The 19,806-nt window shown below is 43.4% G+C and overlaps 1 protein-coding gene across 4 annotated transcripts in view; it reads right to left on the bottom strand.

Moving 5' to 3' along the window:
• The window catches only part of SASH1 (SAM and SH3 domain containing 1), a 349,577-nt gene that overhangs the window by 137,740 nt on the left and 192,031 nt on the right, over positions 1-19,806 (bottom strand). For all 4 annotated transcript variants that reach the window (XM_055433599.2, XM_055433600.2, XM_055433597.2 and 1 more), the window contains exon 2: positions 15,421-15,549. In XM_055433599.2, the coding sequence (XP_055289574.2) occupies positions 15,421-15,549 (129 nt within the window). The remainder of the gene's footprint in view (positions 1-15,420; positions 15,550-19,806) is intronic.

Raw genomic sequence — 19,806 nt, 5'->3', positions numbered from 1 at the left:
GCAGCAGCAGCAGCAGGCATCAGGTTTCAGTTTTGCAGGATGAAAGGAGTCCTGACAATGGAGGGTGATGACAGCACGATATACTAAACGCCACTTAAAAGTACACTTAAAAATGGTTAAGATGGCACATGTTATGTTATGTGTATTTTACTACAATCTTTAAAAGAAGTGATTTTTTAATCTAAAAGAAAATAATCTTTTAAACTAAAAAAAAAAGTGCGAAACCAAACTAAAACAAGTTCAGCCCTTCTCATTTACCCCCATGTAATGAACAATGCCTTCCTAAACCTGAGAAGGGCATGACCCCTGGCCCCAGATTTTCCCTGTTCCTTTAGGAAGGCCAATACCCTTAGGGCCATATCCTTCCTGGATTCCTGTGTCCAACCTCTTAGCACTCAAGCTCCGCTGCTAAGTTGTGCTAGAAGAAGACACACAAATGTTGGCTTGGCTCTGTACTAGGTGCTGATAGATAGCACACCACTCTCTCTAAGCTTCAGCAATGGATTTAGGAATCTGTATACAAACAGTGAGGGCTTCCCAGCTTGCTCAGTGGTAAAGAATCCTCCTTCCAATGCAAGAGACGTAGATTCAGTCCCTGAGTCAGGAAGATCCCCTGGAGAAGGAAACGGCAACCCACTCCAGTATTCTTGCCTGGGAAACCCCACAGACAGAGGAGCTTGGTGGTATACAGTCCACGGGGTTGCAAGAGTTGGATACAACTTAGTGACTAAACAACAACAAAACAACATATGTAATGTGACAAATTAAAATAACCAACTGCATTTATTTGTAACTTCTTTCTAATCTCTTCCAGCTCAGAAACAGATTTCCCTCACATGAGCACTGCATCTCCTAATGGCATCCTTCGGAGGACATATGAACATCCTTCGAAGTTCATATGGTGAGAATTCCAATCAAAAGAAACAAGCAAACAAACACAACCATTGTGAAAGAAATTTTTATCTGACTAAAATTCTGTTCAAAATGCATATCCCCTTAAATCGGACCAGGTGACCGGCACCCAGCAATGAGAAATCTGCGACCTCCACCATCCACCCCACATCCCTTCCCCCCACACCCCTTCCGCCACCCCCACCCCAAGGCCTGCTCAGCAGCCTACCCCTTCTTCTTTCCTACCCTCCAGTCAGTGTGATGTGGGCGTATCCCCACCTGGAGAAAACACCTCTCAATTCTCCACTGCCTTGCAGGTTGCAACCCAGCACAAGATGGGTTGCTGCTGCTGCTGCTAAGTCACTTCAGTCGTGTCCGACTCTGTGTGACCCCATAGACAACAAGATGGGTTGGGTTATGACAGTTATCATGTTGGTTTCTGTTTTGAGGATTTTTCTCTTTTTTTGGAGGTAATAAAATTGCGTTTTAATATTAGGAAAAGTGGACACATCCTGAGGTCAGGCCAGTTAGTCCAGTTTTTCTCAGGATGTGCTGGGATCCAGATGCAGAACACTCACACCACACATAACAAGTTTCTATGGGAAGACGGAGTCTATGTATAAAATAGGTAACCAACGAGAACCTACTGTATCGGACGGGGAATTCTACTCAGTACTCTGTGGTGACCTTAATGGGAAGGAAATAAAAAAAAAAAAGGAGGATATATGTATACATAGAGCTGATTCACTTTGCTGCACAGCAGTCACTAACACAATATTGTAAAGCAACTATACTCCAAAAAAAAAAAAATTTTTTTAAAGCATCTTATCCATTAGAATCATATTTAAAAATAGGTTTATATAAGGAAATTTTAAAGCATGAAAGAGATTTTTTTTTTTTTTTTTGCTATCAAATATACTTTCTTCGGGAGCCTTTTCATCTCTAATTAGAAGTTTGAATCTCTTATCATATTTTACATTTTTATCAGCCCATGGATTCATTTTGTAATAAAGGTACCTTTTTTTCCCCCAGAATTACTTTCCAAAACTTTCTTGCTTTAAAAATTTTCTTATTTATGCTTATTTCAAACACTAAGTAATAGTAAGAAAGCCTCACTTCTTGCGGATAAAAGTGCAAAGATCTCCAAAATGCCCAGGTACTGTCATTCATTTGTTCATTATTTTCATTGCTTTTTATTACATCTACTATGTGCTAGGAGGGGCTTCCCCAGGTGACACTAATGGTAAATAACCTGCCTACCAATGCAGGAGACATAAGAGATGCAGGTTCAATCCCTAGGTCGGGAAGATTCCCTGGAGGAGGGCCCTGCAACCCATTCCAGTATTCTTGACTGGAGAATCTCATGGACAGAGGAGCTTGGCAGGCTACAATCCATGGGGTCGCAAAGAGTCGGACACAACTGAGCAACTTAGCACACACGTGTGCTGGGAATTGTTCCAGCCCACAGAAATGCCAGCTGGAAGAATGTATTAATTATACGTTCATTATAGAATGGTTAAAGAACACAAAGGACTGTAGGATTCTGGAGCAGACTGTGGTGAAATCTGCACAACCCTGGGAATACACTAAAACCCGGGAACTAACTGTACACTTCAGGGCTTCCTTGGTGGCTCAGACGGTAAAGAATCTGCCTGCGATGCAGGAGACCTGGGTTCAATCCCTGGGTTGGGAAGACCCCCTGGAAAAAGAATGCCCACTCCAGTGTTCTTGCCTGGAGAATCCCATGGACAGAGAGAGGCGCCTGAGGTTCCAGGCCATGGGATCACAAAGAGTTAGACACGACTCAGCAACTATACTTTGTCTTTTCATGGGAGTGTTCTGAAGGAAGATAATATGTACTACGTGTTTGCACATGGTACCATGCCATGCCATGCCATGCTAAGTCATTTCAGTCGTGTCCGACTCTGCGCAACCCCAGAGATGGCAGCCCACCAGGCTCCCCCGTCCCTGGGATTCTCCAGGCAAGAGTACTGGAGTGGAGTGCCATTGCCTTCTCCTTTGCACATGGTAGACATTCAATAAATATGTTACAAAGAACACAATCAGTTGTGGTATTCAATGAAGATACCAACTTGAAAATATATACATGTGTGTGCATATATGCACACACACACACATATATAAAAAAACCTGGTTATTACTTTAGTCAGTATTATCATCCTAACTATAAGCCCTGCTTAACAGGCCTTTCAAGCCCTGTAAAAATCATCCAAACGTTAGTTGTTTCCTTGTGTTGATCTAGGCTATGGTACAGACTAAGCTGAACAATTGCACACATTCTTGTCCAGTTCCTCAGAAACCAGCCTTATGCCTGATTTTAGGTTGTAGAGTCCTGACTCCAACCTAAGGCACCTGTTCCTCCAGATCAGTTCAGCTAAGCTTTTCAACCAACAAATATCACCACCTTTACCTTTTCTATACTTAACCTATCTCCAGGTGAAACTAGTTGGAAATTAGAATTTGCTGTAAGCAGACCTATATGTATCATCCAATCATGAACATGACTAATAGAATGTTGTCCTTGGCTGTCTTGTTCTGTTGTGACATCAACTTCCTGAAATGAGGCTTATAATTTCTGTTACTAAAACTTCCCCATGAAACCACCTAAGTTACTGAAACACACCGGAAAACCAGTAAATGTTGTTTTTACTTTGCTGTTTTTACCAGTTCCCTGTATTAACATTCAGGAAGAATAATACATGCCATCATTCAGCCATCTCTAAAATATTTATCACATAATATGGTAAAATTACAATATTACAGAACCCTCTAACAACGTTAAACTAAATTTCCAAGAAAAGACTACAGGTAAAACGGCAAAATGCTTTATTTTACTTCTCAAGTTATTTTACCTTCTCAAATGGAATTCTTCAATTGTCTATTACCCACTGTGCTCTCTAACAATTAGGGAATATAATTTAACAGATTCTTTTTAATTTATAAGGTCTTTGGCCCCTGTTCTAAATGTCCAGGTTGTCAAGCCTTTTGAATTCTCCTAATTACTTTTGAAATTTTTTGTGTCTCCATTTGTGAACATTTCTTACCATTATCAGATAACTGTCTCCAGCAGTAAGTCAACCCTCTTTTAACTTATTATTTCTACTCTGCTGCAGGTAAAACATCATGTATGTTTTTATGTGGGTATTTGTATGTATGTAAAGAGAGTTGACTCACTGGAAAAGACTCTGATGCTGGGAAGGATTGGGGGCGGGAGGAGAAGGGGATGACGGAGAATGAGATGGCTGGATGGCATCACCGACTCTGTGGACATGAGTTTGAGTGAACTCCGGGAGCTGGTGATGGACAGGGAGGCCTGGCGTGCTGTGATTCATGTGGTCGCGGAGAATCGGACACGACTGAGCGGCTGGACTGACTGACTGACTGACTGGAAGAGAGAAAGAAGAGATGAAGGAGAATGAACAGAAAATTGGAATTCCAGGAAGCGGCCTAGAACCTGTTTGGAACTGTTACACTTGGTAAGTATTAGGAGACTTAAACTTCTACTTTAAGGAGAATGAATAGAAAATTGGAATTCCAGGAAGCGGCTTAGAACCTGTTTGGAACTGTTACACTTGGTAAGTATTAGGAGACTTAAACTTCTACTTTAAGGAATTTTGTGAGGTTTGAAAAAAAAAAATTGACTGAGCAACTGAACTGAACTGAACTGAATGAGTGTATTATTTTAATTTGTACAATAGAAATAACTATATTATACTATTCTTTATAATATCACACGTTTAAACTATATTACCCAAACATAAACTAATTTGTAAATCAAGATTTACTCCTTGGGGAGGGGTTGGGGAGGAGGAGGGAGGGGAAAAGGTGGCAGGGGAGGGATGGAAGGCTGGTTTGGGTAGAGTCTCCCAAGAGTAACAAACAATGCAAGGTTAGTAGGTGGTCTGGGGAGATTCAGAGATTTTGCACTGACTTCTTGGTTTCAAAGCCATACTCCATGGCTCAGAGGTAGTAAAGCATCTGCCTGCAAGGAGATGCAGGAGACCTGGGTTCGATCCCTGGGTAGGGAAGATCCCCTGGAGGAGGAAATGGCAACCCACTCTAGTGTTCTTGCCTGAAAATCCCATGGACAGAGGAGCCTGGCAGGCTACAGTTCATAGGGTCACAAAGAGTAGGACATGATTGAGCAACTGAGCATGAGTCCAGTTTCAAATCCTACCTTTGATATCTACCAGCTATTAGATTTTTTAACAAGTCCTATTTATTTAGCATTCCTATTATAAATAATGTTTATTATATTCATTGAGCTTTAGCATGCACCCAGAAACTGTCAAGTGCTCTACAAACATTACCTTATTTAACCTAGTGTATTATGTAGCTGTTACAACAACCTGTAATATCTTGCTTTACACCAAGCCATTGTCATCCCCATCAGGCAATGCCCTGACCGAACTTCCAGGTAGGTCCCGGACAGAGAATGACCAAATAGGTGGGCGATGGAGTTTACCTACTGGGTTATTTGACCTCCCTTTGGGAGCATTATTTTCTGCCTCTGCCCAAATGAAATTATAACATTATTAATACCTGTCTCACTTTTTAAATGTCATTATTGCAATAATTATCAGCATTGTTATTATGGCCTCTTCACATTTCATCCTTCCTTTCTAGTTATTGCAACTACTTTAGGTAGTGAAGCAGATAAAGTACCTGAGTTTTACACACGTTAGGTTATAGCGATGATCAACAACGCCAAATAGCTTCATTGATAATTATCATAAAATCACCAGCATTTAAAAGATTCATCAGAAATATTAACTAGTGACTTTCACTTAAGCTGAAAATCTCCCTTAGAAAGAAAGGTTTTTAATGTTCATGAGTCAAGTGACTGACTCCAATGAAGAATTCAGATAAATTATCAAAAGAGATTCCAAAAGATGAAAGAGATCAAAGGAGTATCTTGGAGAAGTGAAACCCACATGCCCAGGAGAAAGGATATCCACACACAAACAAAAATGCCCTTTGAAATCACAGCTGGAAATCTGTCTTCCTCTTGGCATCTTTGTTAAGAAGGCATGTCCCTGCCATCGCACACATTAAAAAATAACATACACTCCCACAAACATATCCAGATGTTCACGAATATTCATGATGTGCTTCCAATCTGCTTTGGACTTACCCTTGATTTATTTTTGATTAAGTTCCATCAGCTTCTGCTGGAGCCCATGAGATGGATGGCATGGCTGTACCACAAATTTCAAACATCTTCATACTCTAAATAATTGCAGAAAGTCTCTCAAAGTATCCCTTAGAAATAAATGCTGTATGCACCAGCCTCAGAATAATCAGAGATAGAGAAACTGGTTCACTCCTGAATTCTTAACAGCACTGGTATACTTGAACAATGAAGCCTCCATTTCTAAAACAAAGGTTGACATGGGGAGGTGGCGGGGGAGCCTGCAAATAGCTAGACTCTGACATCCTTTTTTGAGAAATATGGCAAGAGATGAACAGAAAGTCAGCACCATGCTCTCAGCGTTCTGTGATGTATTTTTCAGTCACCAGGTTAGTTTGTGTCCTTCTAAACACCAAATGGTAAAAAAAAGAAAAAAACACCACAGAAGAACTGAACCAAATGCATAGAACAAATTATCCCAACATTTTACTGTCTTGCTTTCTTCTATTTAAAATAAAATTCACAAAACTTCCAAACTGGAGGGGGGCGGGGATAAAAAGGCAGCTCCAAATCAAAAATTACTGCTGAAACCAGTATAATGATCTTCTCAAAGGAGGTGGCCAGAGAAAGGGCCAGTCAGTATACTTAATGCTCTGGGGCCCAATTCTTTCTGTCGTTGGTCATTCTGGTTGGTGCACAGGAGCTGTGGTGAGAGGTCCCTCTAAAACTTGGACCAAGTCGAGGGAATTCCCTGGTCGTCCGGTGGTTAGAACCTGACACTTTCACTGCCGGGTCCTGGGTTCAATCCCAGGTCGGGGAACTAAAATCCTACATCAGCCAATAGTAAATTTAAAAACTAAATATAAATAATAATATAAATATAAAATATATACAATTGTACAAATATTGTTTATTTTATTAAAAAAAATAAAATGTAAAGTAAAATAAAGACCTGGTCTACAGCCACACTACCCTGAAAGTGCCCCATCTCATCTGATAAGATGTGGACCTATGATGTCAGAAAGGCAATGTCAGGTGTATGGGCCAACACCAGCAAAGACCCACAACCCTGCACCTGCTGACTTTCTGTCTGGGCCCTGCAGGCATCTACCTAATCCCACTCCAGACCCCCAACCATCGCCATTCCAATTAACCAGGGCCATAGAGGACAGGTGGACCCCTTGGCCTGGGCCACTCAGTCTTTGCCAAGGATCTCAAACTTAGACCTTTGACAATATTGTCAAATAACATTGTAGATGTGGATGCAGAAACCCACTGAAAATAAGGAAACATTAATCACATTCCTTTACATTTTCTCTCACAGGGAGACCATACTGCCTCTGCTGCTGCTGCTAAGTCACTTCAGTCGTGTCTGACTCTGTGTGACCCCACAGACGGAAGCCCACCAGGCTCCCCTGTCCCTGGGATTCTCCAGGCAAGAACATTGGAGTGGGTTGCCATTTCCTTCTCCAATGTGTGAAAGAGAAAAGTGAAAGTGAAGTCGCTCAGTCGTGTCCAACCCTTAGCGACCCCATGGACTGCAGCCTACCAGGTTGCTCCATCCATGGGATTTTCTAGGCAAGCATACTGGAGTGGCTTGCCATTGCCTTCTCCGATACTGCCTCTAGCATGCTACAAATTAGCATGTTTAAATAGCCTATAATTAGCTTGTGATTAGCACAAATAAATTACACTGCAATCTCCCAAGTGAAAAGTGTTTAATTGTTACATATAAACTCTGAGATCATACTATAGTCCTGCTTTTAATATTCCAGGGCTTCAAAAAGACACCTGGCCTGGGCCTCACTCAACTCTGAAAGGTCCCAATTCTAAGAACAAAGGCACCCCTTTCCCCTCCAAGCCCAGATTCTGGCCTCTGTAATTCCTGGGTTTTTGTCCCCAATTACTGTCAACTTGATTAACATTTAGGAATTCTCTCTGTTGTATGTAAATGAAAACAACTACAAAGCTCAGACTTTTTTCCGCTTTCTGGCAAGCAAATGTATTTTGAGCAGAATGCTATTTTGGTGTTTAATCCCCCCAGGCACACTGCTTTTACAAATGCAAACAAAAATCAGTCATTTCTGAATGCTCAGGAGCAAAACTAGAAAAGGAAGCTGATGTTGTTGATTCCTATTTGAAAAGTCTGATGGGGACTATTCTATATACACACACAACTATTCTATCACCGATTGTATCTAATCTGTGAGTTTCCAGAAAGTACAGCTGTCTACAAAGGTCTCCAAGCTGAAGAGGATGGAAGGACACCTAAATTGATTGTTAAGTAGAATAAAAACCTTCTCAATTATGAGAGGTACAGGATGCCAAGATCAAATCTGGCAGCCAAGAGGCCTGTTTATGTCTATGCTAACGTGGCGCAATGTACAAAAAATGCTGACTAAATTGGGACTGGACATTTGACTACAAATGGGACTTTGTCTGAGAGGAGCCCGAGCAGAGAACTGTATTACCATCTGGCTTAAGACATAAAGGCTCAGTGTATTTTGACATCAAGTGTGTGAATCCCACAGCAGAATGTGGTTCAGACTCACTATCTAATGCCCACTGTTTATGACTGCAATCTGCAAATCAACAGTAGCCCAAAGCTAGCAAATAATGTCCTTTAAGACAAGATGAAACAAAACAAAAGCAAATGCCCTTAGCGCAACAGTTGGGTTTTAGCATTCAGCAGTTGAATATTTAAACTCAGGACAATTTGCAACACAGATCATGTACTTATCCTATGGGTGAGAATAAGAATTCAGGAATCTGGTAGCCTCCTGGGGCAGCCAGTGTTCCCTAAGTGCCTAGGTGGGGTCAACCCTTATTTTTTCTTGAATATTCAGGGAGCTTAAAGTAACAGGAAACCTGTTTTCCACAGGCTTTGCTGTCTCTAGCAAATAACAAAAGAAGAGCAGTCAGTAAGACAAAACAAAAACCCCCCTGGAGACCGGACAAGTCTGCGTGGCTTGGGGAGGCCACAAGGTCACCTTGGCCCAGATGATCAACTATTGCGAAAGGGCGATTATTTTTGTTTTGTCTTGGGAATGGTGATGAATCAAAGCAATATTCTTTTTATATTGTTAATAATACAAGACCTGTGAAAGGACTGCATGTATCTTTTCTCTGTACATGTGTTTACATCGTAGGTTCTAGCCATGGTAAACTTCTCTCCATGGCCCATAAAAGCCACACTTTCGCTCTCATTTTTGGCTTTTTCTCTGTGACCTTGGCCTTAAATTACTCTGCACTGTCTACACCTCCCTCCACAACCAGATTAATCTTACGTGTTTCTTTACAGTTGGGCTTAGGCATCACCTTCTCCAGGAAGCCTTCTTTGATTTTCCTAAACTGGGTCAGGGTCTCTCCTGTGTACTCTTGCTCTTAATAGTCTGCTTAAGGAATTCCTGGTGGTCCAATGATGAGGACTTGGCGCTTTCAGGGCCATGGGCCAGGGTTCAGTCCCTAAATGGGAAACCAAGATCTCGCAAACCAAAAAAGTACAGCCAAAAAAAATAGTCTGTTTACTTGTCTAAAACCTCCACTAAATTGTAACATCTTTGTGGATGGGGAATACATCTTTGTATTTCTGGAATGACAAAGTCTCAAGACACATGCCTGATGCTCATTTAATAGTCTTAAATAATGACATATACAAATAAATTCAACAAATACTCACTGAGTACCTATTATGTGCCATGCACTGTATACAGAAAGAACTAAACATGCTGGCATACAGAAAGGACCAAAACAGACTGACAAACATCCGTGTCCTCAAACCAGGATCTACTGAGAAGGGACATGAGGAAACTTTGCAGGGTGATGGCTGTGTTCTATGCCATGCTAGGATGTGGGTGATGTGACTATCCTCTTGGCAAAACTGGACAGCTCAGATGCCTGCATTTCAGTGTGTAAACTGTACTTCACAAACAAGAAACTTTCAAAAAATAATAATTGAGCAGGCGTAAGAGTAAAGATGAAGGCAGAAGTCAGGATGCTGCTAACTGCTGAAGGGCACAGGAAGTTTGTTATACTATGCTGTTTATATATGTTTGAAATATCCCAAAATAAAAGCTAAAAGAAATCTCTGCACTCATATGAATAAATATTAATGAAGTACAAATCACAGACTCTCCAGCATCACTACAGGAGTTTTTGAACCAGGAATAAAAGGAATGGAAAAGAAACAGGCAGTTACAGGTCTCTTACAATGACGGACCAGGTATTTTATAGCAATTACCTCATTTAATCCTGGTAACGACTTTGCGAGATATTTTTATCCCATTTTATAGAAGGGGAAACTGAAACTTAGAAAGGTTACACAACTTGCCAGCTAAGTACAATGGCCAGAATTTAAAGCCCAAGTCCCCATCTTGCCATCATGCTTCTCACCCTCTTTAGCCACTGTGACAAGCACAGAGGCTAGGACTCCCACCTGGGCTTGGAGTGGGAATGGCAGAATCTGAAGAAGCCCAAGAATCATCCCTAGTCATGACAGATACCACTTTTACTGCCTTTGAGTCCAGAATTATACCTTGAAAGATTAAATTATGAAAATTGGAAGGAACAATAGTTATGCCCCAGAATTATCCCTACACCATAAACAATGATTCTGATATTCCATTCTGATATCCTCTGAGACAATGTGCAATATTTGTATTTATATTCCGGATCCTTAAAGACCTGGGTGCATCTCGCCTGGGCTCCTGGGTCCTGGGGCCCACACAGATGTGTTAACAATCTCCATGGAGATCCAGCATCATGAACAGGGTCCCACTTTACAGTGGTAACTTTTCCATCAGGGCTGTGCTACACCAACCACCACACAACCTTGTTTCTGCCAACATCCGAGCAGACTCAGCTTCAAAGATGCCAAGGAAGCTGACGTGACCGGTAATAAGAGGCTACCTTGAGAGTGTCTCTCTCCTGGCCACTGTCACTTTGACAGATGTCAGACTTAGCATCGCTAGAGATGAGCCCATTATGGACCTGGGAAGCTGCTGTCATTTCCAAATGCAGCTCCTTGCAGCCAAAAACACACATGATGCTCGGGGATGTGCCAAATGTATGGAAATACGGGCAACTTCCCTGCTGTTCATGAGCACTAATGTCCTGATCCCCAGCAGAGGTAAAGGCTGCGGTCCAATGCACAGTCCCTTAGGGCCCATTTGGTGCTAAATAAAAACTCTTACGATAGTTACACATTTGAATCACAAGCCCTGCTTATGCCATTGAATTTTCGCCCATCTGTCCTCTCTCTCTTACCTCCATCTAAACTAACTGGCTCCCCAAAACACTTTATCAAGTAAGTGCTTTATTCCAGTCAGGGGCCAGGTGATTAGGTCCTGGAGAAGTAGTTTGATATCCAGTCCAGAAAGTCAATTACTAACATAATTATCAAAACCTTTTATTTTTCAGGGTTAAGTCAAGCATCTCTCTGGGTAGGGTGACTTTTGGGCTTGTTCATTCTCCAGTTGGTATGTAATTAGCTCTTAAGGACACTGCATTTTTTGGACTTTTTAAAGCCAAAGAAATGTCTAAATATGTTCCATCTATAGAACATTTCCTCAATCCCCCAAATTCACCCAGAGGATCTGAAATGAAAGTAACCCAAAAGACCTGTATAAAACATCAACAAACTCTCCACCCTCAAGGCTGTCTCTAAGGACTTTTTCTTCAGAGGACACCACAAGCTTGATGTTACTTTTTTTCCCCCTATAAAATGCTTTAGAATCCTAATGTGTTACCATTTCTTCTTAGTGCTGTCGGTGGATTATTTCTTCTCCAAGTCATCTCACTTCTGCTTTTGACAGGGCTGCTTACTAGCCCAGAAAAGAAGGATTTACACTGCAGGTCCTCAGACCCAAAGCTGCCCCAACAGCAGAGCAGGAAAGAAGTTTGCCTACGTGTCTGAAGGCAAAATTCAAAGTCTAGAAGTACAGGTAAAATCTGATGCAATAAAGAGAGCATTATGGACTGAAAGTTACAGCTTTTTAAGAAAATCGGTCTCCATCAGGACTCAATCCACTGTAAGTGGGAACTTTCCCCAAGTCACCAGAGTTGCAAGCATGGCCTGAATGATGACCTTAAAACACCTCTAGGGATTTCCCTGGTGGTCCAGTGGTTAAGACTCCTCGCTACCAATGCAAGGGGTTTGGGTTCGATTCCTGGTCAAGGAACTAATATTTGGCATGTCATGCAGAGAAGCCAAAATATTTTTTTTTTTAATTTTTTAAAAATGCTTTTTAAGTCTCCGGCTTATGGATTCCTGAATAATGAGAACAATGTGGCATCTAACTTGGTCTTCAGCACTTGTCTGGAATCTCACAGAAAGGGAACCTGCATATGATGACTACTTTTCTCACTAACTACAGTTGAAAGGATGAAGAGTTTCCAGCCTGGCTGGAACTGGCTCCCATCAGTGTTACCCACCATCACACTCCTGCAACTCTGATGAGAACTAATTGAACTCCTATGGTATTTTCTCCCACACTGACTTCTGAAGCTCTGGAACAGAGCACACCAAATGAGGCCCATCTGTCTAAATGGGAAGACGTTATTTATCCCACCTCCAGGCAGGCTTCCTTTCCTACCAAGAAGCTGCTCTCCAAGCTTCCCAAACACTGTGGGATAATTATGGAAACCCCAACTCTTAGCCGGCTAGAATTTGGGGAAGAGCAGTTGAGTGTCATATCAAGGATCATCTGCCAGTTCACAGCCATCATTTCCTTGCTTGGTGAAGTGTCCTAGGAAGCCACAGAGTCCTACCAGACTATTTTTCAGTGTCAAAATTGCAACATTCAAGAAGTCAGTGCAATAATTAGGTTATTGTTTGGCTGCAATCTTGCCAAAAGGAAAAGTATCAACCTTGTCCCAGCGGGTTAGCCTAATGAATTTTAAAAGTCTTTTCCCACATGAGAATACTTTCTTAGAATAAAGTATCTCCCACTGACACATGCCAGGGGACAAAGTTATAAGAAAGACGCCCTTAATAACAATGATGCCCTGGTGCCTGCTTGGGCCACGGTGTCAGGCTCCCAGGATGATGGCTTTCTGCCCCCAACTGAGCTTCTCAGCCTCAGTTGACTATTATACCAACTCCCACCCATGTGGAATACTAAATCAGTGAGGAAAAAGGATCAGTAATTATTTGACAGTTATGCTACAAGAAATCCTTAGGTGGATTGAGTTAAGGAAAAAAAATGAAAGTGCACAAGAGCACCAGCATCTTACCGACAAAGGAACTGAATCATATACTTGTGAAATATAACAGTTGCAGTGCCTAAACTACTTGTTGGATCCCTTATCCAATAGGTCTTTTGTAACATCCTTATCCAGTAGATTTTTATAATAGGTTTTTTATAAAAGGAATCAGTAATAAAATAATTATACAAAATCACAAAATAAATAAGGATTCAATAGAATCAGTGTTTGTTTTTTTTTTTTTTTTGAAGGCAAGAGGTGTTGTTATTCAAAGAGCTGCCCAGGTGGCTCAGTGGTAAAGAATCCATGGGTTTGATCTCTGGGTCAGGAAGATCCTCTGGAGAAGGAAATGGAAATCCATTCCAGCATTCCTGCCTGGGAAATCCCACGGACAGAGGAGCCTGGAGGGCTACAGTCCATGGAGTCACAAAGAGTCAGACACAACACAGGGACTAAGCAACAACAGCATGGAAATACTGGCACATACATAGATGTTATGGCACGCATGCGTGCTAAGTCACTTCAATTGTGTCTGACTCTTCGCAACCCTGTGAACCACAGCCCTCCACGCTCCACTGTCTATGGGCTTCTCCAGGCGAGAATACTGGAGTGGGTTGCTATGCTCTCCTCCAGGGAACCTTCCCGACCCTGGAATCAAACCTGCATCTCTTATGTCTCCTGCATTAGCAGGCAGGTTCTTTACTGCTAGCGCCACCTGGGAAGCCCATAGATTATATGGGCCTAAGCTGCAGCCATGAAATTAAAAGACGCTTGCTCCTTGGAAGGAAAGTTATGACCAACCTTGACAGTATATTAAAAAGCAGAGACATTACTTTGCCAACCAAGGTCCGTCTAGTCAAGGCAATGGTTTTTCCCGTGGTCATGTATGGATGTGAGAGTTGGACTGTGAAGAAAGCTGATCGCCAAAGAATCGATGCTTTTGAACTGTGGTGTTGGAGAAGACTCTTGAGAGTCCCTTATACTGCAAGGAGATCCAACCAGTCCATTCTAAAGGAGATCAGTCCTGGATGTTCATTGGAGGGACTGATGCTAAAGCTGAAACTGCAATACTTTGGCCACCTCATGCGACGAGCTGACTCACTGGAAAAGACTCTGATGCTGGGAAAGGTTGGGGGTGGGAGGAGAAGGGGACGACGGAGAATGAGATGGCTGGATGGCATCACCGACTCTGTGGACATGAGTTTGAGTGTACTCCGGGAGTTGGTGATGGACAGGGAGGCCTGGCGTGCTGTGATTCATGGGGTCACGGAGAGTCGGACACGACTGAGCGACTGAACTGAACTGAACTGAACTGAAGCTGGTGGCTCAGAGGTTAAAGTATCTGCCTGCAACGCGGGAGACCTGGGTTCGATTCCTGGGTCGGGAAGATCCCCTGGAGAAGGAAATGGCACCCCACTCCAGTATTCTTGCCTGGAGAATCCCATGGACGGAGGAGCCTGGTAGGCTACAGTCCACAGCGTTGCAAAGAGTCGGACACGACTGAGCGACTTCACTTTAAGCTACTTATTTACTATTTATCGCATGCAACTTCAAATTCTCCATTAAGCATACACATAAAGGTCTTCACAAGACAAATGAATTTCGATGCACCTGAGAGAAGAAATATAGCCATGAAAAATGGTGATGACAAAGAAGTCTTAATAACACAGAACTATAATAAAATGCCAAGTATAAAAGCAAGAATTATATATCTGATGTAAAAATGCCCCCAACAGAGACTTGCTGAAACACCCATGTGGTTATTACTAGGTGAGAAATTAGGATGGTTTCTTGCTTCTTTAACCTTTATCTTGTTGAAAACAAAAAGAAGAAAACAAAGGAAGATAGGAAAGAACTAGCCTAGACCTTCTTTTGGCTTAGAGTCAGTAAAAATGTAGTGTGTATCAGTCTAGCGTAAAATATCCCTTCCTCTTGAGTTAAAAAAATAAAAATGCGATATTGTCACAAGCACAAACATTTGATCACTGTTGCCCCTGCTGATACTTATTGTCTGATATCCACAGAACTGGGTTAATCCTTCGGGGATCAGAATTCTTTTATCTCAAAGTAGTGCAGCAAAATGATCCACGCACAAGCGTTAGACGGGGAGGTACGGGACGCTGGACCAGGAGCAGACCGGCTGAGCAAGCGCATATTCCCGGGATCCCACTCACCACGTCCAGGTCCTGGGAGACCCGCCGTTTCCGCAGCTCCTCCATCCTCTCACACACGTCGGAGAAGCAGGTATTGTAGTAATCTGCATACTGCTGAGCCAGGTCATCGATGTTTCCCAGGGAGCCGTCCTGAGGGTGAGGAGAGCAGGGAAGCAGGAAGAGAACAGAGGCAGTCAGTTCACCTGCATTTGCCCTGAGTCCCCCAGTCTCCCTCTACGCAGCCTTTATACTAATAACAGCTGGTACTTTTTAAGTGGTGGACATGTCACACGCTGTTTTACACGCAACATCTCCTGATCCTCCGGACAGCCCTCAGACATTTTTCTCCCTGTATAGATGAACAAACAGCAGCTCAAAAAAGCTGAGCCACAGCCCAGGGGTTCCAGGGCTACCATGCAAAGAAGCCGGGTCCCCAACTCAGGACTGCCTGATGCCAAAGCAGTGGTTTTAACCCACACCCCTATCTGCCTCGCCGTCACAGGGCCAAGAAATCCCCAGAAATAAAAACTGTCAGTGCAAAGGCTTCCTAATGCCCAACTGGCGGACTTCCCTGGGGGCTCAGATGGTTAAGAGTCTGCCTGCAATGCAGCAGACCCAGGTTTGATCCCTGGGTCAGGAAGATGCCCTGGAGAAGGAAATGGCAACCCACTCCAGTATTACTGCCTGGGAAATCCTACAGACAGGGGAGCCCAGCAGGCTACAGTGCATGGGGTCGCAAAGAGTCGAGACACAGCTGAGTGACTAAGCACATGAATCAGAGCCTCCAGGGAAACTAAGAATCCACATGCCAGGACACCCCTCCCAGGAGGAATTCTGGTGGGAAACTGAGAATTCAGGCGCCAACAGGGAATGCTACATCTGGGACACACCTCAACCACACTCCTATGAGATGCTCAGAAAAGTGGGAACTCTTGTTCGCTATGTCATTCAAGCACAGATGCAAGAGGACACGCACAAATTCACCTAAATACATAAGGAAATACGTCTGTCTCTCCATTCAGGGAAAGGCCCAGAAGTTCTGGGGTCTGCACCCTCGAGTTCACACCCATCTCTGCTGCCACTTTCAATTCATCGGCTTAGGTACATTTCCTAATCTCCGGCTCTTTCCCCATGAGGAGTTATGAAGCAATGTGACACATTCAGAGCTTGGTCCCTCACAGAGCTCTGACACATAAATTAAGTGCTTGATTTACTTAACCAATAGTATTCACTACAAGATAACACTTCAGACTATAGTCTTCCTTTAGGGGAAGTGATTCCTAAATACACACACACAGAGTGATGCTGTGTACGTTTGCAGGTTATGCCATTTCTTCTACTCATTCACTCATTCCAAGAAGTATCTCCCCTGCCACTTTTCACCTCCCACTGGGTTCTTTCTTTCGTATGAATAAATGACCCTACCAAAATGACCAATGAAAACACAACTCTTAGACAACCGAAAAGACGCACACACATTTTGCCTGGGACAGACCGCTGGCCAGCCCATTGCACAGTTCCATTACCTATCACGCAGCACACGTCTAAGATGGCAGAGCACACTTGCTTAGACACAGGCAGGGTTTGGGAATTAAAAGTTCTTCAAAAGCCTTTCTGCTAAAGACCGCAAGGCTCCAGTCAGGATGCCCAGGTCAGAGCGAGCAACTGCATCTATTCCCCTTCTGCTTTCACCAATGTCATAGAACTGACCGAGTGGGGAAATAGAAATTGAAAGAAATGATTTTTTCTTTTTCGTAGAAAAGATGCTTCCTTTCTTACCAATAAAATGTTCTATATTTGAGGTAATGGCCTCGAAGTCTGCAGTACAGCATAGGGGTGGGAAGTTCTCTGCAAAAACAGTTAAGATGTTTGCACGTGTCTGGACAGGTCATTCCCTCACGTTTGAGATGACAGGCTGGCTGGACACAGGGTAGTGACCAGAGTCTACCCTCCCCCTTGAAAACATTCATCATCAAATTTCCAACAGGGAAATAACATGGGATCAAAATGGAAGTCCACTGCAGGCCAATGAGAAAACTCACAGAGGAGGCCAGCCTTGACACTTTACTGCTTTCAGTAGAGGTGAGGTTCCTGACAAAGGGCATCATAAATCAGACTATGATCCTGAGGTTTGTCCTGACTCGTCTGAACGCAACAGGACATGCTTATGGGCCACAAATGAAAACCTACCACCTCCCGACTGGGTTCTCTTGTCTCCTTCCCCAGTTGGCCTCATTGGCCTTGATCCAGTCACCAAAGGGACCTTGCAAAACAGAGATCAGACCGGGTCGCTCTCCCCTGAGAATGATGCGTGCCACCCTCATCACCTGTTCTACAAATAAACCCCACCGTCACCAGGCCTGGCTTTCAGGGCCCTTTATCTCTGCGGCCCAATCCCAGCCTGGAGGAGAAAGGGGCTGAGGTCTGCCCACCAGGAGGGCCAGAGGAGTCAGAGAGCACAGGCAGCCCCTCTAGCAGCAGCTGCCCCTCTCCTACCACCAGGAGAAAGTACTGGAAGAAATTTTTAGGAAAGAGTGCAGGCAGAAGAGCTGCTCCCAGGAGAGCATCTACTCCATATACCAGCTACCAACGGCCAGGAGTATGACTGCAAAGTGGCCAGTGAGGTAAGGGACCGGTTCACCCAAGCCCACCGCTGCCTCGGCCAGACAGAAGCATCTGGACAGTTCCAAGGACAAAGAGAACCTCTGGGCCACCTCTAACATCAGACTGTCTGACTTCTATTGACCCAGGATGTTTGCTTACACCTCAAAGACACAAAGCCCTCATGTCCCAGCTCTCTTCAAGAGCCTCAGGCATTCTTAGGTGGCTCACCCAGTGCATACTGGGAAAGATCCAGCAGCCTCCTTCCGAATGAGTGTTGGACTTGCAACAGTGTTACCCGAGAACCCATCCTTCTGAGCTCCTGCCCTGATCCTGCCACTCCCCATAGCCACCGGCACTCCTGGCCAACCCTGGGCTCTTTAGAATTGTCTTGGTCTCTAGCGAGTTTCTGGGGCATCCCAGGTGGTGCCAGTGGTAAAGAACCCACCTGCCGATGCAGGAGACATAAGAGACATGGGTTTGATCCCGGGGTTGGGAAGATACCCTGGAGAAGGAAATGGCAGCCCACTTGAGTATTTTTGCCTGGTACATCCCATGGACAGAGGAGCCTGGTGGGCTACAGTCCATAGAGTCGCAAAGAGTCAGACTGAAGCGATTTAACACACACACACAGAGTATGATGACATCCTCACTGAGAAACTTCTGCCTTCATCCCTCCAAGGAAATGAAACATACCTGCCACCTTCGACCACATACAACTTCTGCCTCTTCTAATACCTGAGTGAACTTGTGAGAGGGTGGTTATAGCCACACGCTTGCCTGATAGTTGGCTGTTCTAAATGGAAATTCATTTATCTCTCCCTCTCATTCAGAGGCACTAAGAGTTGTACTCTAATCTTGATTGCTGACTTCTCAAAAGTAAGCAGCTTTCACGTTTATAAACTGTATGACTTATCCCAATCAACTACTGTTTTCTTGGACTCATCAAGGTCATCTGAAAAAAAAAAAACTGTAAAAACACTTATTTATAGAACTTTTGTTCAAACTCCTTACTTTGCTTTCTCTCTCCTCTCTTATATATCCTAGAACATCTTCAAAGCCAGCTGTTCACTTCAAAAGTTTCCAAGCTGCTAGTCAAACTTTCCTTCTTACTAGTGAAACAGTTTTCTTCCCTCTCCCTCACTTCCAATCACTCGGAACTCCCCCAAAATTTGGGGACCTGGGAAATATCTGTTGCTTATGAGGAAGAAAGCAGCTGTTCAACTCAACTCAGGCCAAGGACAGCAAACATTTCACACCCTGCGATGTCCACCCCTCACTTGGAGCTCGGCAGATAATAAATTAGAACAGGGTGGCACAACTGACTCTATGTTGTCCCAAATTGCTTTCCAGATGTACTGCGAGCCCCCATAATTATCACTTGCATCAGTCTTGATCATTTGAGTGCCAAAAAAGGCAAAAGAAAAACTTTTTAAAGTGTGTATGTGTAATATTTATTTGGCTGAGTCAGATCTTAGTTGCAGCACTGGGTATCCTCACTGTGTCATGCGGGATCATTCATTGCAGGACACGGACTCTCTGGCTGTGGTGAGGACTTAGTTTCCCCAAGGCATATGGGACACCCACCAGAAATCGAACCTGTGTCTCCTGCATTGCAAGGCAGATTCTTAACCACTGGACCATCAGAGAAATCCCGCACATGTGTTTTTTAAGTATGTCTTGCCTGTCATCTCCAGAATGGAATTTTTCCATCCCAATCACATGCAACCAAGGAACAACATGATGAATTTCTCTACCCACTCCAAATGCAGGCTTTTTCAAGACTATCTGAAGACCTTTGTATCC

Source organism: Moschus berezovskii, chromosome 10, assembly GCF_049115385.1.
Source record: "Moschus berezovskii isolate FMDL1 chromosome 10, NW_MosBer_1.0, whole genome shotgun sequence".
NCBI lineage: Eukaryota > Metazoa > Chordata > Mammalia > Artiodactyla > Moschidae > Moschus > Moschus berezovskii.
This window is presented reverse-complemented; position numbering and strand designations above follow the sequence as displayed.